General features: G+C 38.8%; 1 protein-coding gene across 5 annotated transcripts in view; it reads right to left on the bottom strand.

Annotated features, from left to right (window-relative positions):
- The window catches only part of Eml5 (EMAP like 5), a 122,392-nt gene that overhangs the window by 41,883 nt on the left and 54,331 nt on the right, over nt 1-26,178 (bottom strand). For all 5 annotated transcript variants that reach the window (XM_040742645.1, XM_021226214.2, XM_013112146.3 and 2 more), the window contains exons 14-22: nt 25,237-25,423; nt 21,520-21,625; nt 18,819-18,912; nt 17,651-17,751; nt 15,824-16,026; nt 14,745-14,856; nt 13,332-13,459; nt 6,957-7,098; nt 1,111-1,263 (exon numbers count right to left, since the gene is read on the bottom strand). In XM_040742645.1, the coding sequence (XP_040598579.1) occupies nt 1,111-1,263; nt 6,957-7,098; nt 13,332-13,459; nt 14,745-14,856; nt 15,824-16,026; nt 17,651-17,751; nt 18,819-18,912; nt 21,520-21,625; nt 25,237-25,423 (1,226 nt within the window). The remainder of the gene's footprint in view (nt 1-1,110; nt 1,264-6,956; nt 7,099-13,331; nt 13,460-14,744; nt 14,857-15,823; nt 16,027-17,650; nt 17,752-18,818; nt 18,913-21,519; nt 21,626-25,236; nt 25,424-26,178) is intronic.

Raw genomic sequence — 26,178 nt, 5'->3', positions numbered from 1 at the left:
CACCCTTCCACTACCCCTCCCATACACTACCACTCCTTTCCCCAGGGAGGGTCAGGCCCTCCATGGGGGTGTCCATAGTCTGTCATTTCATCCAGGACAGGGCCTAGATCCTCCCCCAAGAGCCCAGGGTGATAGTGCATCTCTCATTGTTGGATGGGTGCCCAATGTCCATTTGTATGCCAGGGATAAATACTGATCTACTATGTGGGAGGAGTTTTTAACTCTGCAACTAGAGGTAACTTTGCTTATTTTTTCAAGAAAATCTTAAATGTCTCATAAGTAATATTATGATCAGACATAAATGTTGATATCAAATGACAATATATTTCAAGAACATTAATAACAAAATGAAGCAAACTTTCTAAGTGTACACATTAGATCAGTGGACAGCAAATTTTAAAGAGTTATGTATGATCCAATCAATCCTTCAAAAACAATCCTGCTAAGTTTAGAGGGGTGGAAGGACCTAAATCAACATAAGAAATTTTGTCTTGTCATTAGTAATTCCTATACTGTAGTCAGCTCTGAAGCAGACAATGAATCAAAGGAACTGGGGACATAAACTATCAAAAAGTACAAACATGAAAGCTAAAGTCCACCTAAAGTGTCCTGGTCCCAAGTCATTTGGAACACTAGTGGCATAAGGATTAAGATTAAACGAGGCGTTTACACTGACGAGTACAGGGCTTTTACACCTCACCCTGCTGCCTAATCAAAAAGTTAAAATTCTGGGGCTGGAAAGGTGGTCAGTGCTTGCAATGAAAACATAAGGATTTAAGTTTAGATTTTCACACCCATGTAAAAGCTGGGCATGACCACACCCTGTGACCTCAACACTGCTAGGGATAGAAACAGTACTGCTGACCTTGCCAGGTAGTCTAGCTTCAGGTAGTAAAGGACTAAAGTGGATGATGACTGAGCAGGACTCCTAACTCTGTCCTCTATCAGTATACACACCACACATGCACATCTACTACAAACTGAAAACACACACACACACTTTGTGTATTATGATCTGAGGTAAAATAAATTAGAAAATTATTACATGTTGATACATTTCCTCACTGCCAGACAGATGCTAGTAATTAAATACATTTAATGCAATCTCACCAGGTGAAAACTGGATATCTGAAATAATATCTTTTCTGTGGTGAAAAGACACAAGATCCTCCAGAGTGTCTGCATTTGCCATTAAGAAGCTTCCATCATTGAGACCTACAGCTAAAGCTTTTCCATCGGGGGAAAAGCAGCAGCATCTCCCACCTGAAAGAGAAGGAAAGCATCAGGGGATGTCTTGTTACATATATATGTTTAGAGTATGTGCTTTAAGGACCTTAAGTTATATAGAGGAACCTGTATTTATTATGGCCTCAAATCGACATACAAAGAAGTCAAGAAATTCTGTTAAGACAAACTAGCTTCTAACCTTAACAAAAACATTCTGTCATTTAGTTTAACAGAAAGGAGACGAAAAGAAAGATAATTTTTGACTAATAGAAGCCTATTACCTAAGTGAAGCTTGGGGGTGGGAGCAGGAGGCAAGGGCTATCTTTGAATGATCTATTCAATCAGAATCTTAAAAATGAGGCTATCTTTGTAAAGTGCTTTAAAATTAAAAAAGGACACCAGACAATTAACAGTTTAATCTATGAAGATCTGTTTTGAAAGTATGTGATATTAATATTATTTATTATTAATGATGTTACTGTTCATTTCAAAAGGGGTCAGAGCTACATTGATAAAATAAAGAGTTAATAATGGGCTTATCCTAACAGCAAGATATATGGCAAGTACAGGCAAAACCCTAAAGTTTTTGGTACTAGCATGTATTCTGAGCGATAGGGTGAAGCTGTTACAGAATGAAAAGTCAGACTGAACTGGGAATAAGTAATCACCTAATGATCAAGCATACATTGGTATTGAAGAAATCTAGGAATGATTGCTGCAATTTGAGAATCAAGAGACAGTGATGACTAAGAGCAAGGTGACAGCAGTTGAAGGAACAGAAATGGACAAGTATGGAGACAGGACCTGAGTAAGGAGTGTGGAGTAGGAGAAAAAGACAAAGGTCCAGATCAAAAGTGATGTCATTCACTGAGACGAGTATATGTGTTATTTATCCCCTTAGTTAAGGATGCCTAGAAGAAACTCAGTGGAAGACATGACGAAAGCATCTGACATAATTAACCCTTCTCGGGAGAACAAGCTAGGGCTACAAACAGGGGAGATGGCAGTGTGCAGGTGGTGGTTATAAACATGAATCTGGATAGAACTTGTTTAATTACCAGCCAACTTCAAATCCATACTTCTTTTCCCTGCTATATGATATTAAACTGAATCCTGTAGCTACTTTTGTCAGCTATCTTGATGTTGGCCAAGAATAGTACTGTGGCAGGAAAGCCCAAGACTCCACAGATGGCACAGTGACCTCCTTTGGGCACTTTCCACAAGCAGGAATCCCAAACTGCTACTTGAGATAACATAGCTGAAACCTGTTATCCTATGACCTGAGCCTCTCACTAAGACTGTGTTGGTTAGATTGTCAACTAGACACAAGCTAGAGTCATCCGAGAAGATGCTGCCATCAGAATGGCCTGTGTGCAAGCCCGTGTGGCATTTTCTTGACTGATGACTGATGTGGGGGGCCCAGCCCACTGTGGGTGGTGCTGGCCCTGGGCAGGTAGTTCTGAGGTGTGTAAGAAAGCAGGGTGAGGAAGTCAGCAGGAGCAAGCCAGTAAGCAGTACTCCTCCATGAATCTTGCTTCAGTTCCTGCTCCATCTTTCTTGATGGACCCCAGCTGTGAGCAGAACTAAACCCCTTTCTCTCCAGGTTGCTGTTGGTCATGGTCTTTATCACAGTAATAGAAACCAGACTAGGACAAGAATGCAACTTGATTGGTCAGAGCTGCTCTTATTTACATGACTATGATTTGCATGGCAGAAATTACACAACTGGAAATTGCATGCACAGTGGAGCTCATATGATCGCAACACTGCATAGCAGCCAATGTGGACTGCCCTCCTTTTACATGATATGAATTATATGCCAGGAAACATAAATCAGCTCAAGGCAACCACACGAGGACTTTAAACTACAGACATCTTCCCACAGCCTTATACTACAAATAGCATTCTATACTGCTCAGTGTGCTGATCTTTGCCATATATTCAATACACTCTTCTTTCTATTGCTAATTACTTCCCCACTAATGCAGTCCCTGGTCCACCATCACAGGGAAACTGCAAGGCCCAAAATGAAGAAAGGGACTTGGGTTCTTTCTTCTAGAGCACTGGGGTCAGCAAATGTATTTATAGGGATAGAGGTGTTGCTGTGAATGACTGTGAAAGTAGAAGCTTTCCCAGACTAGCCATGGTCCACATATTCTGGAAAACTCCTTTACCACTGGCAGGAGGCACAGGGTGTAGTGGCATCAAGGCCGTCTCCTCGAAAGAGATCTGAATTTCACCCTGGAGAGGCCACTACTTCCCTTATGCTCGTTCCTTTTTCGTTGTCAACTGTCCCTACAGGTACATCTGCTTTCTTCTCTTGTTCCTTTTATAGCCTCCAGAGTCCTCTATTATGCCTTTAGTAATAAACTGCCTCTTAGCAGTTATCACTTTGTGCCCTTTGGACTGAGCAGTCTGAGTCCCAGTCAACAGGAAATGAAATGCCAGTAATTGAAGGCACACACAAGCACCACAATTAGCCAACTCATCTCCAGCTGCTGACTGTGATGCTGTTTACTTGAGGCCTCGGGGAACCCTGGGGCTGCTGCCTATGAACACTGTGCTAATGATGGTTACAGGAAAGCTGATGTGCAAGAGATTCTAAATGCATGAATCATGTACAGAGAGAAGTAACCGGCTCAGGTCGTGAGTGTTCAACACTAGGTGGGATCGTTAAAGCTTCCACAGCAAGTTTAAAAGAATTCCTGACACCCAATGGTCCATAAGCATTAAACACAAATTTAACGTTGTGGATAAATTATAATGTCAATTTAACTACACAGCCTCACCACATTTCTTCTATGGAAACTGGGGCACTGAATAGTAAACTCTGAAATTGTGAATGTGCACATTTGGTTGGGTTCTGACAGGATCCAGATCTCAAACTTCTACATAATTCTATGACTCCCTTGCCAACACACATAGCTTGCTTCTCTCTGTACCTGATAAATCTGACCTGGAGCAGCTGCCTTGTAAAGAAATGTTTATCTTTCTGAAGAACTAGCAGAACCACCCCGTGTTGTCTTTTACTAGGCTCATAGCTTGGGTCAAAATATAGCAGTCTAGAGCAGTGGTTATCAACCTTTGGGTCGTGACCCCTTTTGGGCCAAATGACCCTTTCACATGAGTTGCATATCAGATAGCCTGCATATCAGATATTTATATTATGACTCATAACAGTAGTAAAATTACAGTTATGAAATAGCAGCAAAAATAGGTTTATGGTTGGGGGTTGCCACAACATGAGGAACTGTGTTAAAGGTCGCAGCATTAGGAAGGTCAAGATCCACTGCTCTAGAGCAAAGATGGACAAAAAGAGTTTCATGTTTGTAAGCCACAAAGCAACCATCAAAATGGGTCAGCTTTGCTATAGCAGTACGACAGTCCTAGATGACACTGCACAGTTGGCACAGCTATGTCCAATTCAACTTCTCTGCTGAATGTGGTGGCTCAGCATAACCAGCACTCAGGAAGCTGAGGCAGGAGGGATAGACAGAACAAAACATCCTCTAAGACCAGAAGAGAGGAAGAGGTGGGCTCAGGCTGACCCACAGGTTTGAAGCAGGATGTAAAAAACAGGGAGCATTATGGAATCGTAAGAATGAAAAGGGTTCCCTCACCTCAGAGTCTCCTTGAAGCTTCTTGCCAGCTAAGAAGCAACACAGTGGTAATATTTGCTCTAAAAATTTTCAACATAGATGTTTCTTTTATTTATAACTACTTTCAAATAAGAATGTCAAAATACCAATGAACTGAGTTTAAAGCCTAAGCCTATATGACTTCAAATAAGGCTTTACTCTTTTCCCAGATGCCTCTGGGGATCTCAAGACTATTGCTTTTACCTTTCTACATCCATGTGACCTAAATGTTTACCTCATAGATGTAATCCTGTTGGGTCCCTATGATTATGAAGGTTCTTAGCAACTCTTTGTACATAATAGCTCCAAACTCTCCAAAATGGTATACTGCCGAAAAGAGAATGAAGTGTGATCTCTCCGAGAAGTCCACAAGCACACTCTTGAGTGTCTCTTTCTTCCCAATTGCCCTTCTCCTAACCGCTGTGCTTAAAGCCATACTAAAATCTCTTAATAAAATGCAACTCTGCTTCATACTAGCTCCTCTTGAAAAAAATTTTTATGCAGCGAGAATGTGTGAAGAGATTTGTGCCACCTATTCATGTATACTCCTTCCAATTTCCAGACCTTTTTAAGCCTGGTATTGTATATGCCATTTTGTTCCTGGAAACAGGGGCAGAGAGACAAAGCTCTACACTGTCACCCTTGGTAGCCTGAGAAATTATTTTCAGAGACCTCCACTTGGGCAAACCCATGATTCCTGGCTTTGATGAAGAAAAAAAATGATTAAAATGTGCTAACAGATTTAATAATAGATGGAGGACCGTTCATCACTAGAGATCTACAGAGATATGGTGCTACAAAAAGAGCGAAGGCATGGAATGAAGAAAGACATAGAATGACAGCAAGAATCCAAAAACAGAAATTCCATTAAAATTCAGAATTGATTATAATTAAAAACTGAAACTATAGGATATATGGGCTTCTGTTTTGTTACTTGTTTTTGAGATGGGGTCTTATTGTACAGCCTAGACTGGCCTAAAACTTGAAATCATACCACTTCTATATTATAGGTGGCCAATAGCAAACTAACAAAAGAAGCTGTTAATGGGAACTTTCCAAAGGGCTGGTAATCATTCAGAATATATTCATTTCTCAGACTTTTAAGAATATAAACATTAAGTCATATTGTGTATCTATACTTCTATTTATTCTTTGATTTTTATAAAATTGAGTAATTTTCAAATTTTTTCTTATGAGAGTCCCACTTCTATCACTGTCTCGTAATTAACCCACCATGACACCAGTACTCTTATTATATTAACTTAACCAGTTGTCACAAATACCACCAGATGTTATGGCTCATACCCTTAATCCCAGCACTCAGGAGACAGAAGCGGGTAGATCTCTGTGAATTTGAGGCTGGCCTGATCTATACAGAGTTTGAGGCCAGCTAGGATAAGACATAGTGAGATTTTGTCTCAAAAAAGAAAAAGTTCACAATATCCCTTTCAAATTAGGAAAAGCAACTTCCCCCCTTGAACTACCGCTGGATAAAATAAACATAACTAAGTGAGAATATTTAAACCCAAAAGTACAGAAGTATGTGTTTTGCCTATAACCTGATGCAAAGAAGTACTTCTAGTAGGAGCCTCTAGCACTGGCAGACAATTTTTCAACATTAACACACACACACACAAAAGGTCACAAACTCAGGAAGCATAAAGCAGGAAGGATCCAAGTAAATTCAGACATATGTCCAATGCTGTTAAACTAGAGAACTGTAAAAAAAGCAAAAGAGAACAGTAGGACCTGAATAATGCCATCTATATCTACACCAAGAGCTCCAGAAACAATTACTAGAATTCAAAACTATCAAAGTAAGCTCATACTATTGGACCAGTGAGTGCAATACTTGCCTCCAACTGGCATTATATTGTTAAAGAGAGGTTAAGCAACAAGTTAAGTTAAAAAGTGAATAAAATCACCCTCCCTTGGACCTTTCCATGACCCTGACCATGTAATGTCATGTATTTCGGCCAAGGAAGATGAGAGAATTTCCAACAATTTTTTATAAGAGACACTCTATGGCTGTTTGTGAATGTCAGAAGATTGTGACAGCTTAATCTTTGCTCAAGTCAGAGAACCTCTTACCCTTTTTCAGTTTCCGGACTGCCAACATGCAATGACTAGGAGAGAGATCCCATATTCTTAAGGTCTTATCATCACTAACAGTAGCGCAGATGGGCAGATAAGGATGTGTGGCCAAACCCCACACCTCTCCTTCCATGTGTCCCTGTAAAGAAAGCACAGTTCATCTTAGCGTAACCTGAAAATAAATGAATTAGATGAGGCCATCCACAGACCCGCTCACAAGTGGAACTGAAAGATTCCAATTCAGTAAAACCCAGACATGGTTCCAAGAAAATAGAAGAAATGAAGGAAAATGTACTAAAGAAAACCTGATGGAATTTGGTCAAAATAGTGATGGCACATGTACTGGATTCCAGTCCCTATTTCTGGTCACAACTGATCCACACTGAAACCAACACAGACTCTTGCAACCAAGAACACCTGGCTTTGTCCCCAGCTCCTGGCTGGAGGGCCAGCTTCCCAGGTTAGGTAGTGTATCAGTTTCTCATCCTGACCCAGCTGCCTGTTGGAGGATACATGCTTGATGTGCACAGCTAACTACCGGAAGCTTTTCTCCCAGTTCCTATTCCAGATGTCAACTCTATCTTGAGTACAGTGCTACCAAAAATAATGAAGCCCCATGTTTGTCTTTTTGCGACTGGGTTACCTCACTCAGGATGGTTTCTTCCAGTGCTATCCATTTACCTGCGAATTTCAAGATTCCATTGTTTTTTTCTGCGGAGTAATACTCCATTGTGTAAATGTACCACATTTTCTCTATCCACTCTTCAGTTGAGGGGCATCTAGGTTGCTTCCAGGTTCTGGCTATTACAAATAATGCTGCTATGAACATAGTGGAGCAGATGCCCTTGTTGTATGAATTTGCCTCATTTGGGTATATGCCTAAGAGTGGAATTGCTGGGTCTAGTGGTAGATTAATTTCCATTTTCCTGAGGAATCTCCATACTGATTTCCAAAGAGGCTGTATGAGTCGGCACTCCCACCAGCAGTGGAGGAGTGTTCCCCTGTCTCCACATCCTCTCCAGCATAAATTGTCTTCAGTGTTTTTGATTTTAGCCATTCTGACAGGAGTGAGATGGTATCTCAGAGTTGTTTTGATTTGTATTTCCCTGATGGCTAAGGATGGATTTTAGACATGGATCAGGATAGTGCCAGTCTGCACTTCCACTGATAGAGAGTCTGGGAAACAGGAAAGAACCTAAAAGATATACATATATGCATAGTACCCAAGAGAAGAGGACTGAGACAAGATCCTCTGAATGGATGGGGAGCACGGCGAGGGGTGGGGGGGGAGTGGGGGCTGGGAAGAAGAGAGGGGGTGAAGAGGAAGAGAGTTGGTCATGGGGGAACAGGAAGTTGAGGGGGTGGGGGTAGAATAGGGGGAAGAGGGAATCATAGGATAGAAGACAGATCAGGCACCAGAGTGACCTCGAGTGATCTAAAGGAACACCAATTGGCAAGCTAAGCAATGGTGGAGAGACCACCTCGAATGCCCATTCCAGATAATGAACTTGAGGTCTATAACCATCCGGGAGCCTTCATCCTGTGACTGATGGAAGCAGAGGCAAACACACAATTAGTCACTGAACTGAACCCAAGGAACTCAGTGACAGAGAGAGAGGAGTGATGAGCAAATTGGCAAAGAATGGGCTGGCAAAACCAGCAGAGATCTGAACAGGGGAGAGCTCTTGGACCCCAGACCGACAGTGGAGAGGCCAGCATGGGACTGATCTGGACCCCCCCCAAATGTGAGTGTCAGCGAGAAGGCCTGGGCAACCTATGGGGCCCTGAGCTGTGGATCAGTGTCTATCCCTGGAATACAGTCATCGTGTGCCTATAGCACACAGAGGGATGCTCTCTCAGCTTGGACTCTTAGGGGAGTGCCTGGACCCTACCCAGAGTGAAATGACAGACTCTAGATATCCCCTATGTGGAAGGATTGGGGGGGAGGATGGGGGGAAAAGGAGTGCGGGAGGAGGGTAGGGAGAGGGAACTGGGATTGACATCTAAAACAAGCTATTTAAAATTAAAATAAAAAATGATAAATGAAAAAAAAAATAATGAAGCCCCTCTGGGACTCAAGAAGACCTGATATCACTGTCTCTTCTTGTACTATATGCATTTACTTCCTAAAGCCTGCAAGACCCAGAAGCCTTCTCTTGTCCTTATAGTCAACTCCAGAGACCTGACTGAGATTTTACCTCTGGGCAAACTGATTGGTCTGTGTTTTCTATTAGCATACCATCCCAGTTTACCAAACTCTTCCCAATTCTCTTTCATTACAGCCTCTACTGTTCTTGACAGCACATTTAGAGATGATAGTTTTCTGTATTCTGCTATAAAGTCAGTTTCTTTAAGAAGAGATTAGAAGCTTTCTTTCCCTCTACTTTCTTCTTAAACCATGAGGCACTAATCATTTTATAGAGCCTGATAGCTAACAAAAATACAAAGGAATAACCTTTCTAACCAGGAGTACTAAAATCTTCTACGATATGTTAGCAAATGGGATCCATCACATGTAAAAACAATTATACACTGCAACCAGGAAGGTTGTCAAACCTCAAAATCAATCAATGTAATTACTGTCACAGAATGAAAATTATACACCATGAGCATCTTAATAGACACATAAAAGCATCCGACAAATCCCTCTTGGCTCATGATTTAAACCACTCAACAAATCAGAAATTAGCTGGGTGTCGGTGGCACATGCCTTTAATCCCAGCACTCGGGAGGCAGAGGCAGGCAGATCTCTGTGAGTTTGAGGCCAGCCTGATCTACAGATCGAGTTCCAGAACAGCATCTAAAACAATACAGAGAAGCCCTGTCTGAAAAAAAAGAAATTAAATTAAATCATTATTCCTCATCTTAGTAAAGAGCATTTATGAAAAACCTAAAATTTCATTATGAAAAACCTGCAAGCCCATACTACCATTACCCAGGAATCTGAGGCAAGAGGACAGCTGCAAATTCAAGGCCAGCTTAATCTACATAGTGAATTCCAGACAAGTCAGGACAACCTACAATACAAAACTATGTCTCAAAATAAGAAAGGAAGGAAAGGAGGAAGGGAACTAGCAAGGAACAGAGGGTGGGAGGGAGGTTGGGAGGGAGAGAGGGAGGGAGGCAGTATTCTACAGTTAACATCATACTTAAAGGTAGAAAACTTAATGCTATCCTTAGACCAGGAACAAAAGCAATAACATCTGTTCTCACTGCATTTATTCAGTGTTATACTGGAAGTTTTAGCCAGGGCAACAAGCCAAGAAAAAGAAGTAACAGCCAACCAGAACTGACATGAGGAAGTGAATCAGTTATTTACAGGTGGCATGATCTTGTACATAAAAAATGGTAAAGAATCTACTGCAACACTGTTAGAACTAATAAGTGAAATTAGCAGTCTATAGGCCTAAGTTCCCATTTACAGGATGTATACAAAACCAACTGCACTATATACTAGAAAAGTACAATCTGAAATAAATAAGAAAATCCTGTTTAAAATAGCATTAAAAATAGGAAAAAGTTTAGCAAAATAAGACTGTACAGTGAAAACCAGAGAACCTTGCTCATAGTAACTTAGAGATTGTAGTGACTAAAGAACTATTTTGTGTTCATGAGAACTTGATCCCATTAGCACAGATCCCCGGACTGATCTACAGACAGCACTGCTACAAACACTGCTGTCTTTTAACATCCTGTTAGGGATACACACTCCCATACTTTTTAGATAATATAAATTTGTGTTTTCTATATTTTTATTATGGAGAGTGTCTTAACATTTTCTTCCTTATTCTTATTTTCTCTTCTAGGTACTTCTTAAAAAGCAGATTTTGTAAAAAAAATCTTGTCACAGATTTATAACACAGAATTTATCATTTATTTAGATCTCCTATATATTTATTAAAATTTCATAATTTCCTTAGTGTAGGTCTTTCATATTTTAGCTATAAAATTCCTGGTTATTGCCAGGTGTTGGTAGCGCATGCCTTTAATCCCAGCACTCATGAGGCAGAGGCGGGCGGATCTCTGTGAGTTTGAGGTTAGCCTGGTCTACAGAGCAAGTTCCAGGACAGGTTCCAAAGCAATACAGAGAAACCCTGTCTTGAAAAACCAAAAAAAAATCCTGGTTATTGGACTAACCAGTGGGAAGGATCAGACAATGAAGGCACATGCACCCAAGCCTGGCAATCTGATTTTGATTCCTAGATCCCATGATGGAAGAAGAGAACTAACTCCCCCTAGTTGTCCTCTGACTTCTGCACACATGCCTCAATCAATGAATACATGTAAAAATAATAAAATAATATAAAATACTGGTTACTATATAGTTTTATTTTATGAATAATATTTTATGTAATATTTTATTCATATTGTTACTATATAAAGAAACACAACTAATTTATTTATGTTCAGTTTTAAACTCATATTACAAGAGGCCTATCAGTTTTAATAATTTTTCAATTTATTAACTCAATATACAAGGTATATAGTTGTTATATCCGAAATTACTACTTTTTTTTTACTTATTTCCAACAATTAAACCTTTGCTTGATTTGTTTCACTGGATTTACTATACATTTAGACAATAATGGCTAAGGCAAGGCTATCATGAACCCCAATGTCAAGTAGCAAAGAAGACATTAAAATCAATATAAAAAATTAGTAAGATGGGTTGGGATATGACTCAGTGGTACAGTATATATTCAGTGTGCATAAGACCCTGGCCTAAATACCTAGCACCATTTTTTAAAAAGATGTATTCAATTTTACTGAGGCCTTTAAGACAACATATATACTTTAGGTTATTATGTAAGTAACCTGAAAGCTAACATAAATACTAAGATGAAACCAAATACTTTACCAAACAAAGGCCACCAATAGGCTCCAATCAGAGAATGTGACCATCTCAAACTGCCAATAATGTCAAGCTAAGGTTTAATAAAATCATAACCAACCAAATGGATCTCTGTTTTTTGCACCTAGCTGACAAGAGCTTGTTGCCTATACTGAAGCACATTTCCCCAGATCTCTTCTGATTTTGACTGTGGTCCTCTGCATGAGTACTTTAGTGCTCAAATAAGTCTACTAAATTTTTATAAAATTTTCCTCTCTCTTTTACGGTAGTATTTTCATTTACTCTTTGAAAATGCCATATACATGTACAATGCATTTTGACATTTATCCCCTCTCCAACTCTTCTCAGCTCCCCACCCCACAATTTTTAAAATCTCAATAGACACTATTTATGATTTCTAAATCTTTTCCTATGAACATTTAAAAAGTAATTCTTCTGTATTTACATCTAAGAGTATTTGTAGTAATACTGTCTGACTAGTCAGACATGTAGTATATGACCCAAGGGGGAAAATCATGAGTGCAAGGTTAGTCAGAGTTACATAGACACACACACACACACATACATACACACACACACATGCACACACTCACACACATCCCAGAAACCTCACAATGACTTTAGTGTGTTTTTATTTCAAAGACATGTTACGTAGGTGAGATTAATAAGCTATCATTAGTACATGTTTTGCCTTTTACAGTCTCGCCGACAGGGTATTAACAAGAAAGCACTAAGTACACTAGATAAGGCATGAGCAGTGTTCTGTGCATGCTCTTTGGTGTCCTGCTAAGAATGAAGCAGAGAATTAAAGAAATATGTCTGCATTAAGAAAGGAGGCAGAAGCAGGCACAGGGGCAAGTGGAGCTCCATGAGTTTGAGGTCAGTCTGGTCTACACAACAAGCTCCAGATCAGCAGACCACAGTGAGACTTAGTTGTTTTAGAAAGTTTATTTCTGAATTCTTGCTAGCTTCTTTCACTAACAAATATTTTCATTAACATTGAGTTTATAGTTATGCTCTTTTTCACTTCTGTAAGCCATACACTTAAGACATACTTAACCAAAGAGTTTCAGAAAACAAATATCTTATGTTAAATTAAACACAAAATGAATGTCTGGGTCAAATAAAAAATTTTTTTTGGTTTTTCAAGACAGGGTTTCTCTGTGGCTTTGGAGGCTGTCCTGGAACTAGCTCTTATAGACCAGGCTGGTCTCGAACTCACAAAGATCCACCTGTCTCTGCCTCCCGAGTGCTGGAATTAAAGGCGTGTGCCACCAACGCCCAGCATGGGTCAAATAAATTATAACTAGCTTTTGTTCCATTGATTTCACAATTAGTGATAAAGTTTTACTTAAGCATTGGCAATAATTCTGCATGAGAGCATGTGTATTCATTTACTACTTATGTCTAGTCACTGAGCTAATTTCCCTAATTCATTTTGCATCATTTTCACCAGTGTCAATTTTGAATGAAAGCATGAACTGCAAAGGAAGAAAAGTACACGTCAGTATTTAAAGTACCTGGACCAGAAGTGTTATTGGGCCACTTTTATCCACTTCTAATATTTCACCATTCTTTGTGCCAACTAAAATATGACCATGTCCTAATGATATGGCACGTATAGATGGGTTATCTTCCAAGAGCAAACCTGAAATGTTAAAGGGAAAAAGTTCTTGTAGACATGAAGTTAATCCCAGAATGTATATTTTCCACTGATGCTATTTGGGAGGTAAAAGTCACATTATGAAGTTGTGTTTCTTTTTATATTTTATAAATTCTAAGGATGCACTGTGTTTCCTTCTTTCAATTTGTTAATCTCAGAATAAGGGAACAACACAGAACTGCATTCTACCCAGATCCCACACAATCATTCTGATAACCACTTCTTTGCCTCATATATTAGCAAATCTCCTTCTTCCTGTTCCCTTTAAGGTCATTTATAAAATCCAAACCAGGAACTCCAATTCAGTGTAAGATATATCCCTTCATCCAGTGTGTCCTAGCTACCTTCAGGACTCGGTAACATATTGGCAAGCATGGCAGACCTAACTCTTGCAACAGATCTTGTGTGAGGAGGTTATTAGAAAGGCAGACTTTAAGAAGGCAACTAAACTTCCTAAAGTGGGAAGTGAGGGTGAATTCATCTAGAATAAATCCTGTTTGAGATCTGAATAGTGAGCACATGGTTGTCACTGGAGGGAAGAACAGACTCTGGGAGCAAGCAAAAGCTTGCAGAAAAGGCCTCAAGATCAGAGGGAGTGTGGTATAGGGAGAGATCTATGTACCCTGAGGACTGACCACACCTTTTGGGTGTGGTCACAAGTATGTAGAACATACAGGGAATAAAGGAGCTAGGGGGAGGAGAGTTTTCTCTTTGGGTTCTGGTTGAGGCCCAGAGAACAGCATGCGGACCTTTGGTTCTCGGCTTTCTTGTCTTCTCACACAAGTGATTTCTCCCTCAATAAAATATCATAGGACATCCCTATTTTGTGTAGCTTAATATTTCTGCATTATCTGGTGTCATGCCTACAGTGTGGCACAGTCCCTGAAAGGAAGGAATGCACAGACACATACACATGCACACAAAGACAACAAAAGACCTGCATGGCTAGAGGGGAAGCCAGCACAGGTCTCTCCTTCCTTTGTGGGTTCTCAGGTTTTCAGACTTGGGAGCTGGACTCAAAATGCAGCCTGACAACAGATTCCTGAATGCTGGTAACTATGAAAGTTAAACGTTGAGTGTCACAGTTAGTATTTCATCAAGTGCATCAGAGAAAGGAGGAGGGTGACTCTGGTATCATGTTAAGTAAGTTCTATTTAATTCTGATGCACATCAAGAAGGGAAATATATTGCTTGTGCTTCACCTCAGTGGACGATCACATTGATGAATAATTAAGTCTTTTTCTGAATGATAGGCTAAATAAGAAATCACCTTTGGATCCTGGGGCTAAATCAGCCCTTTTTATAGCATAGGTCTTGAGGCATCTTTCAAAGGAGTCATCCCAAAGGGCTACTACACCATCTTTTCCTCCGGTTACAAATCCCTATGAAAACAAAGGGTTCCAGTTAGTAAAGACCAAAACACTCAGAAACAATTCCCTGCTTTACACTGAAAAACAATAGAGAAAAGAATGTAGATGAAAGTCACAGCTTCTGAATAACAGGGACTTAGCATCTGTTATAGCTCCCAAACATCAACACAGACCTACAGATGTTTACAGGGATAATAGGAGAGGATGCCAAAAGAGTAGTTTCTCCAGTGGGTGATGAGCTGCACCTGCCACACATCCTTCCAAAGCCCACTTTACCATGCAAAAGAAGGAACAGCAATGGCACTGAATAGGACATGATTATACAGAGAGCGCTTAGCGTGATGTTGAAGCATAGCAGGGGCGTAATATAGCAAGCTTTTATTTTCCTTTCTTTCATAATAATAATTTGGGTGTGCATGAGAGACAGCCTAGAAAGGCTAGGTCAGAGGACAACTCCTGAGGGTTGGTTCTCTTTTTCCACCACGGGTTCCAGGGTCTGAACATAGGTTGTCAGGTCTGAGCAGTATTTTTGATGCTGAGCCATCTCAGCAACCCTTCTTTTCCTTTCCTTTCCTTTTTTTTAAGCGAGTCTCTGTTTATAGCCCAGGCTAGCCTCAAACTTCCAATCCACCTGAGTGCTGAGATTATACACATGAGCCACTACTTCTAGCAAAAGCTTTTCATTTTTTTTATTTTTGTTTTTTTTTTTAGATAGGGTCTCATGTAGTTCAGGCATCCTTGAACTAGATGACCTTGAATTTAGGATCCTCCTCCATTCATCTTCTGAGTGCTGGAGTCACAGGTATGTGCTACTATATGAAATTTAAAACACGTTTTTAAACAGAATACCTATTCCATATACTTAGGGATTTGGAAAGAAGGAAAAACACAGACTACAGTTGGGTAGCCAAGCCAAGTAAAAAGCAGTACTCCTTCCATGATAACTGTATTTAACTTAAAATTACCTTAGGTTACTTACTTTCTCCAATGCGTGCATACTGAACACTGGCCCATCGTGGGCTTTAACTGTTTTTACAAGAAAGACATCTCTCCAGATGCACACATCTCCTGTGGATGTTCCAGAAAAAGCCATCTCCTCAGTCCATCCATACACTGCACACATCATTGTGTCATTTTTCCCCAGAGTGCCTATGTAGCCTTTTCTTCCAATTAATCCTCCCCCTGATTCATTAAAAAAAAACATGTCCACAGTTACAAAAGTATAGACCTGGGGAAAAAATAGCATGAGAATCCAGTTTAACCTCATGCTTAAGGTATTCCTTCAACTAATAATTTGCCTAAAACTATGTACATAAGGGGTTAGGTAATACTTAAAGAAAACAAGTAATTATTTTTACTTGCCTAATGAACTCTGTGTATCTGACTTCCGAAAATATGGAAGACTGAAAATGGGTATCAAACCTTATCATTTATCCATTTATGAGTTTGATCCAAGGCTATGAGATGTCTAACAAAACTTCAGGAAAAATGTTACTCAATTACAATTTTAAGGTATGCACTAATATTCTTTTAAAAATTTTTTATAATTGAAGGGAGTCTGTGACAAGTTTTTTTATGTATATGTATGTGTATTTTGCCTGCATGTATACCTATGCACCACATGCATGCAGCACCCATAAGGTCCAGAGGAGGGCACTGGATCCCCTACCTATGAGCAGAATTAAACTTTGGTCCTCAGAAGAATAGCAAATGCTCTCAACCACTGAGCCATCTCTCCAGGCCCTCAGCATTTACTTTCTTTAAACCTCTTATTTAAAACAAACATGTAGGTGTGTGCGTGTGTGCGTGTGTGTGTGTGTGTGTGTTCTCAAGTGTTAGTAGGCATTTTCAATTCCAAGTGATTGATACTTGAAAAACTTATTTACATTTATAGGAATGAAATCCTAAATTCTATTTCACTTTATAACTGTAGTACTATGATTGACTGAGTCTCTGGTACAGCATTCAATACAAATCTGAAACATGAGTTCGCACCCCATATAGTTCACAACTTGGAAGTCAGGTGAACTTGGGAAATGTCATCCCAAAGTTTGTTGTTTTCTGATGTTTCACTTCTCATACTTAAGTATCTTCTCTGGAAGGTTTCAGTTCACTGAGACTTCAGTGCCACATTGCTGACATAAATACACTATCCTATTTGAAAAAAAGGAGTTTTGTGGTAAAATATGAGTTCATTTCATATTTGTTACAAATGACCAAAGAAATAGAGTGTTTCTGTATTACTTTATAGCATAAAAGACATTTTTGTGAAATTTTTCAGTTTTAGTTTAGACTAAAACATGTCTTTAACAAAAGGGAGAAATCTGTACATCAACTGACTAATCCCACAGGTTAAATCATCTTTGTTTAAAATGCAACCAGACAAGAGCATCCCTTAAATATGAAACCTTTTCTTTTTGATGGTGGGGATCAAACCAGAACCTGAGAAATTTGAGGAATACATTCTACCCCTGACCTATGACCCCCTCCCACCCATAAGGCTATCTTGGATAATGTTAGGTTTATAGAAAGATGTAAAATAACAGTTACATCTTCGGCATAGTCCTTTGTCTAGTTTCCCTAAATACTAACACCTTAATATCATTATCCCTTTGTCAACACTAAGAAACCATTATTTACACAGTATTATTAACTGAACATGAGGCCTTATTCATATTTCATATTTTCTAAAAATTGTCCTTTTCTATCCTAGGATCCAGTCCAGCATATCAATCCAGTCCAGCTAGGTTATTTGAAAGGTAATGCTTTCTATCATTTTAAAGGAGTTAAAGAAACATTTTCTTACCTGCTCTACGCCAAAATTTCATGTGTTTAATCCCGGCTGTAATTAGTTTATCAGGCACATAGGGATTCATCTTCACAACAAAAATCTTATCTTTACTGCCTCTGAAATAAACCAGGATGCTTTAGCTCTGCAGAGAATCCGTCCCAAGACAACTACATCCCAGCTAGAGCCCTCCACCCACTAGACAGCTGTTTCCTGCTGGTCTCTCACATTCAGGCTGTGAAATCATTCGTTTATACATTTATGCATTGTTAACCCTGCTCAGCAGGTTCTCCAGACAGTAGGACAGTGAAAACAGAACTTCATTTAGATAGTACCCATGAGACCCGCTGTACTGTGCCCAGGGAAAGCTGGCTATGACATGAATGAGTTAGAGAAATTTTAAAATAGTAATTCCTTACAACTTAGCACACCCTTCAATATTCCTTTTATTACATCTATTTATTTTGGGGGAGAGTTGTTCATACCACAGAATGTGTGTCAGAGTGAGAGGACAGTGTACAGGGATCACTTCTCCCTTTCACCACGTAGGCCCTGGTGATCAAACTAAGATTATTTGGTGACTTTACACACTGAGCCATCTTACCAACCCCTCAAAGTTCCTTTGAAAATACTGTGTCCTTAGATATCATTTCTATACTATGCAAAAGCATTCGTATTTTTAAGTACTTTACCATCTCCCTTTGAGGGTGTAACAAACTTAAAATGTAGCTTCTGACATTGTTAACTACTTCCCATTTTAAGAACTGTTAGTATTTTATCATAAAATAAATCAGGCTCAGTTTAGAAGACAGAAATGAAGAAAAATATTAGAAAAACAACATACAATTTCTTTTTTGATACATGTACGTCGTTTTTCAATTAAATATATGAGCATTTTACCATGTTTCCCAGCTGGTATATAATAGCTTTTAGTAGAATGCACTCTTTGTAATGGTAAATTGAAATAGTAATTTCCAATGTCTTATTAAGGCACATTAAGGTTCACAGGGGTTAAACCTACAAAAAATAATAATCATTTATCTTTTAGCTTGATTATGTTTATTTAAAGGTAATAAAGGTAATAAAAGCTGATAATCATGAAAATCTCACATATTAGCTTGACCTCAAAAAAGTGAAGCACATGGTAACACTAGTGTTTTACCAACATGGTAAGGGGTCTCCCTACCTTGCCACTGACAGTTTCTCCCCTTTCTTCCAGTCCCACAGTACAATGGTGTGGCTGTCATCTATTCCAACTGAAGCCAGGCGTTTCCCATCAGCTGTGAAAACCAAAACGATGAGATTCTGAAGTCAAAACCATCTAATTAATGCGTTTTCTAGAGCCACAGGTTCTCATTCCAACAGGCCCTCCACCTCATGTCCTGTACGCTGGATTCTTGACCCCCAGTGTGATGATGTAAGCTGGTAGACCAGTTAAGATATGGGCCTGGCCCTGAACTCAGGTGACAGTTAGGAGGCCTGGGCAGTCTATGGGGCCTCTGCAGTGGAAGCAGTATTTATCCCTAGTATACAAATGGACTTTGGAAGTCCATTCCCCATGGAAGGATACTCTCTCAGCCTAGATACACAGCAGAGGGCCTAGGCCCTTTCCAAATGACATGACAGACTTTGATGATCCCCCATGGAAGGCATCACCCTCCCTGGGGAGTAAATGGGGATGAGATGCAGGAGTCAGTGGGGGGCATGGGAGAATGGGAGTGAGAGGGAACTGGGATTGATAAGAAAGTTTCTAATTTAAATAAAAATTGATTTTAATAAAAGGGGAAAAAAAAGATATGGACCTGGTGTGAGGGGATTAAACTGCTGGGTGCTCTGCCCTAAGAAAGGTATAAAGCTCCCTCAGGAAGAGCTAGCTCTATTGTAATGGTTGTTGTAATAAAAATCTCGCTGGGCTGTGGTGGGGCACACCTTTAATCCCAGCACTCGGGAGGCAGAGGCAGGCGGATCTCTGTCAGTTCCAGGCCAGGGGAAGTGCCAGGACAGCTAAGGCTACAGTACAGAGAAATCTTGTCTTGAAAAACAAAACAAAACAAAACAAACAAACAAAAAAACTCCCTGGCTTCCTGACTCACCTTGTTATCTCTTCCTTTTACACTACTCCCAGCAGGATGCTATAGATACACTGTGACACAGCCAAAGAGACTCTTGCTACAAGCAGAACCAATAGGCCAAGAGAGCCACATGACTTAAATTTTCAGTTTCCATAACTAAGCTAGCCAGGTCTCTGTTTTTAGTAGTAGTCACCTTAAGGTGTTTTGTTATAGCGACAGAAAAATTGACTAATACGTTAAGCACTATATTTACAACTTGAAAAAGTAATGATAAATGTTAGGCATGTATACATCTATGAAAAGAACCAGAATTTAGAGGAGAGTGGGTATAATGGTTCTTTTTACTTAAATTTTAGTGTGTGTGCGTGTGTGTGTGTGTATGTGTGTGTAAGTCAAAGGACAACTATATGAAGTTGGTTCTCTCCATCCACCTTTATATGAGCTCTAGGGATTGAACCCAGGTTGACAGGCTCAGACCCCAAGTAATTTTACTAATAGAGTCATCTTCCAAGCTGGGATAATGTTTTTTTAATCATTATCACACTTGACCTAAGTTATTTTATGTATTCATTAGGTTGAGAAGAAGGCATGGGATGGGGGTGGTAAATGTATAAAATAATGGATATCCTAAATATCCTGTGAGGTGATTATTATATAATATATGCCTTTATCAAAACATTATACTAGGGCCTGAGGATATAGCTCAATGGTTGAGCACTTGTTTGGTCTATGTAAAGTCTTAGGATCCATTGCTGACATCACAGACATTAATCACCCTACACCCTATTGATATAAATAATTATTATAAGTCAATTAAAAATAAAACCAAAGTCTGTGTTAAGAAAATAAGAAAGGAAAATAAAACATCTATTTTAATTAAATTCATTGTTAACTCTATTGTGACATAAAAACTCAGTGACTATGAAAAATTCATAAAATGAAAAACATCGGATACAATGCACTGTCACTAACGTGGCTAGTTTTAGTGGTTAAGTTTCAGTCATCACTGTTACCAAACAACAAATAATGACTATATTAAACATTGGAACACATGACTATTATGACATACTGACAGAAGCACATGTGTTGATGGACTGTAAGTCAAACTGTAAGAGAACCTTTTCCACTTTTCCTCATTTTTGCAAACCTTAATTAGTTGTTCAGTGCTACCACTGATGTTTTTATTGGTGATCCACTCAGTCTGCTTTACATTTTCCTGTTTCTTGACTATTAGTATTCTTGAAAATATATGTGTATATATGTTCCCCACTCCCTCAATTCTCACTTATGGATAACTGACTTCGGTTAAAGCAGCAAAACCATAATATACACTTCTTCAATAAAAAGTTTTCTTCAATCCACACACCAGGTTTCACTGCAGGTATATCTATAGTTGCTAAACTGATAGCATGAAATAAACTTAAGATGCACTGAAGTTGCTAATCAATAGAGATACCAAGAAAACATTCACATTTCATTCACCCTAAACATTTTCAAAGTTTACTTTAAAGGTATAAAAGATTAACAGCAAAATTTGCCCAAAGGGAAGGTACACATCACAAGAATAACTGTGATAGTTTTAAGGTATTTTTGCACAAAGCCATTCTCATGCTGATATTAACACGGACATTTTAGAAAGACTTTATAGCTATAGTCATTATGCTGTAATTATAAACAAGCCCGAAAACCTAGTTTAATCATTGTGTTTTATTACAACAGCATGCACACTTTGATAAAAACTGTGAAGGCCATAACTAAATAGCAAGCTTAGGTAACACTGATTTAAACACTATATAGAAGTAAGAGGAGTCTTACCTGAGAAATCAACTGCACAGACGCCATACTGGTGGTAGCCCTTTAATATAGACAATGGTTTAATGGTTTCTGTGTCCCATATGTGAATTGAGGGATCTCTACCTACCTGGTAAAGATATAATTATAAAAGCCATTGTAAACAATTCTTTTTATATCTGTTAGAAGGAAATAAAACACTTATATAGCCTTTATTTGTCATGGAAATTTATCAAGTTAAAAACAAAGAGAAGAATATAAACAAAAAAGAGTATTTTTCATTAACATTTCTTCAAACTCTAAGAGGGATTGAGAGGAGCAGAGTGAAGAGATAACCAAGGAAAATGATACAAATTTGTGAAAACGAACATGCCATGGTATGAGCTATTATTTTATTAAGTAAAAACAGTCTAAAATGTTAGTTAAGGGAACTGAGGTTGTGGCTCATGGATATAAGCACATGCTTAGGATATATGCAGCCCATGGTTCAATACCCTGGGCAAAACAAAAGCAGGTCATAAATCTGGGTACAGTGTCTCAGGGAATATTACAGAACTCCATATGACTCCTCCTACTCCTCCCATAGTTCATCAAGAAAGATAGTGATTACTAAGTACCTATTTGTTGACAGGAGTACTGTGATAGGCACACTTTGAGTATTATGGCATTCAGGTAACTATTGTAAACTCCATAGAAAAACAGGACATTAAGAACACATGGTACTATATACTTGTGAGAATAAAACAACTTTCAGGAAAAGACTTTGTGAAACAGATAACACATAATAGAGCTATGACTTCAGAAAGTGCATATTTTAGATGAAGAGAAACAAGCAAGAATAGTCTAGATTAGAATACTGGTATAATAAAAAATTAAGAAAGGGTTAAAGCACTAAGCATGCATATGAAACTAAAATGGACAACAGCACTCTGACATTGTTTTTCTATCATAGAATGTTTTTATTGGTGCATATTATTCAAAATAATGGGATGATGACATCTTCACATGTATGTAATGCACTTGTGAGCACAGTCACCCTTCCCTTACTGGCTCTTGCTTCCATTCCCAATTCCCCTGCTCTTCCCAGAAGGTAACCCTTTGATTTGCATACCCCCTTTTAAAATCTAGACTATGAGGACCTGTGAGATGGTTCAGTGTTAAGCCTGATGACCTGAGTCCAATCCCTGGAAACCACATGATGGAAGGAAAGAACCAACTCCTGTGAGTTGCCTCTAACCTCCATGTGTGCATGTGCAAATGCACACACACACACACACACACACCATAAATAAATGTAAAATCTAGATTCTAGGGGCTGGAGAGATGGTCCAGTGAGTAAGAACATTAGTTCTGCAAGCATGAGGATCTGAAGATCTAATCTGAACCCCTAGGATCTACACACAAAGTCAGTACTATTGTCTGTGGCTGTAACCTCAGCACTGAGGAGCAGAGATAGCAGATCTCAAGAATTCACTGGCTAGCCACTGGAGCCAAGAAGGCGAGCTTCCCATTCAGTGACAGTCCACTCAGTCTCCATCTTTTACTTGGAGGGTTCAGAGCATTTACATTTGGGGTTATTGAAGAGTGTGTACTGAGCTCTTCACCTTAGAAGCTTTCTGGAGAACCAATTCAACAAATGTCATTTGTTTACTCTTCTAGTAAGGTTCACTTTCTAGAACTTGCATGCCTATGTTTATCTTTCTTGTATTCTCTAGTTGAACTTTTACCTCTCTGGATTCCCAATGTTCTTCCTTCCGAAAGGTTACTCTACTTCTTCTTATTCACTGAAGAAACTTCAAACACACTTTCTTACCCACTCACCCACCCAACGCCACTCTTCCCATCCCATTCATCTTTAATTTGGTGCTATAGATTGGATCTGAAGGGCCTTCAAATATATTCATGAGAGTTCATCTCCAGTCCACGGCTGCTATCTGGAGTGGTAGAAGCTTTAAGACATAGAGCCTAGTGGGAGGTAGCTCAGTTACCTGGAGTGAGTATCACCTCAAAGGGCACACTACAACTTGGCTCATTCCTATTCGTCTGCTTCACAGCCAGCATGGCAGAGCATGTGTCCCCTGCTGTGATGTGCCATCTCCCCATGGACCCAAAGGCAACAAAACTACATAACCACTGAAATTCCCAAGCTGAGAAGCAAGGTAAATCTGTCCTCTGAATGAAATGCCTGAAGTTGTTTACTTCAGACATTTTGCCATAGCAACAGACATGAGACCAACCCACTTGGTTATGATGCTCACTCTGGCATAAGTAATCTAGAACTGTATAATAACTATAAAGATATATATATATATACATATAATACATATATATACATATATCATACAATGTATAATGCATATTTTATATAAAAAGCAACTCCTGAAAGTACAATGATAGAAATAAATTATACTTAATTTTGACACTTTTTAATACAAAAGTATAACAAGACAGCACTAAATCAGACACTGCTTCACTGTTATTCATCTAAACATTATTAGTGATTCTTATACATTATCTGGCCTCTACAAGTTTTGGTACTTCTGATTGCTTTATAGCACGAAATTTGCCTAATCCTCCCGTTTCTTTCATTTTTTATCATGGTTTTCTTCATAATTTTGCCACCTGTTATTTAAATATAAATATTCCCCCTGTAAATGCCCAGGTTCTTTTTTCTACATTTTTATCTGAAATAATTTTCTGTTTCCATTATTAAATTAGCAAATGTCTCACAAGCCCATCTGATTTTTAAAAAAATACTTGCATTCAAGACCTACATTTTCAATTGGCTGTTGATCACTGCAGGCATCTCATTGAAGTGATGATGGGTGATATGGACTAGCATTCACTGAGAAATGACTTACCTGACAGATACTGCCCCACAGCCCTCACATATTCTGGCTTATTTAACAACCATTATAATTCCTTAAGTTAGGCACCAATAGCATCCTTATTTTAAAAGCAGGAAACAGACACACTGAGAATCTAGAATTTGCTTATAGATAATAAATAAAGGCACTCAGATTCAAACACCAAATTCAGTCTGGCTGAGAAATGTTTAGTACTATAGTAGTGTGCTTGGGGGCATCTCATTTTAGGGGTCTAGGCACCTATGATAGCTGGTGTTCTATCATTATGCCAAAACATGTGAGATAATCAACTTATTTTAACTCACGTTTTTAAAGACTTCATTCCATGGTTCCTTGGCTATTAAATACTGACAGGTTGGGGTGAAGGTAAACTAAATAAACATTAAGAAGGTAGTACAGTTCTTAAATACAGTAAGAACATTTTGCCCTCTTCTTTATGAATACCCATAAAAAAGCTATCTTACAAGATTTTAGAATCTGTGCTTTGGCACTGGCAGGTGGCAATTGATAGACAAAAGACATGGTCATTCTGTGTTATACAGCATTTTGTTAAGTAATTACTTATATTGCTTTAGTCACTCAGCCTAAAAAAAATCAGGTTTGGGGGGGCTAGAAAGATAACTCAACAGTTAAGAACCCTGACTGCTCTGTCAAATGACCCACCCATCTGTGATTCCCAGCACCCATTCAGAGGCCCACAACCATCTGTAATTCCAGTTCCAGGGTGTCTTTTACTCTTTTCTAGACTCCATGGGTACTGCATGCACATGTGCACAAACATATATGTAGGCAAGACATCCATACACATAAAAACAAGTTTTTGAAAAGGTTGCCTATCTGACTTATTGTCACATGGTCTTTTTAGGGGACTTACCTGGCCTGTGGCCACATAGTCCTTCAAAGGATGAATAGCCAGACATAGAATATCATCATCATGGCCCAGGTAAAAACGCTGCGTGTTCTGTTGTCTATTATATATGACACCCACTGCTGCCACATGGTACACAATTTCACCAATTTGAGTGTAGAAAAGATTACTTCGACAGTCATAACCTCTGTAACTAATGCAGAAAATAAATCATGTACAATGCATTTTAATCTTTCATCTGATCAATATTTAACACACAGAGAAATAGAACATACAGGGAAGTAGGTATTACTCAGATCATTTAATTTCGGGTCTTAAAAGAACTGGATAGTTAAGGAAAATGCCAATCTCTTAGACTCTACCTACTGTTATGAGCCTCTTTTGCTACAAATAGCTAAAGCTAGGCTAAGGTGTTAATGAACGAAATCAAGTACAGAAATTTCTGTATTCTTCTAGTATTTGCAAAAACACTATTAAGTTTGTATTCTATGAAGTAAAACCACTTCCCTTTATACACAATATGGTAAGGAATGAATACATACTTATATTCAAATGTTTCGAAAAGTAAATATTATTTATAGGGGAAGGGAATGACACCTGGGGTGGGGGTGGGGAGAAATGAGAGGAAGGTTTCAAACACAACTTTGTTATGCACATTGTTGAGCCGTGACAATGTAATACATGTTCCAACAGTAACTTTAAGCAATAAAATATTTGCATATTTTAATTGGTTAATTAAAATGGTTAATACAATACCATCAATGACAGTCCAATTCATTCAGCACAACCAAACAAAAATATTATCTGTTTTAACACTGGAAGGGAAATACTTTTTTTAAAGATTTATTTTATTTATGTGAATGGGTATTCATATCTATCACATGTGTGTAGGTGCCCTTGGAGGCCATAGGTGCTGAGAACAAAATTCAGGTCCCATGGAAGAGTAGC

The sequence above is a fragment of the Mesocricetus auratus genome, unplaced genomic scaffold, assembly GCF_017639785.1.
Source record: "Mesocricetus auratus isolate SY011 unplaced genomic scaffold, BCM_Maur_2.0 Super-Scaffold_15014, whole genome shotgun sequence".
In the NCBI taxonomy this organism is placed as follows: domain Eukaryota; kingdom Metazoa; phylum Chordata; class Mammalia; order Rodentia; family Cricetidae; genus Mesocricetus; species Mesocricetus auratus.
Note: the sequence above shows the minus strand (reverse complement) of the source record. Positions and strands in the feature narration are given on the sequence as shown.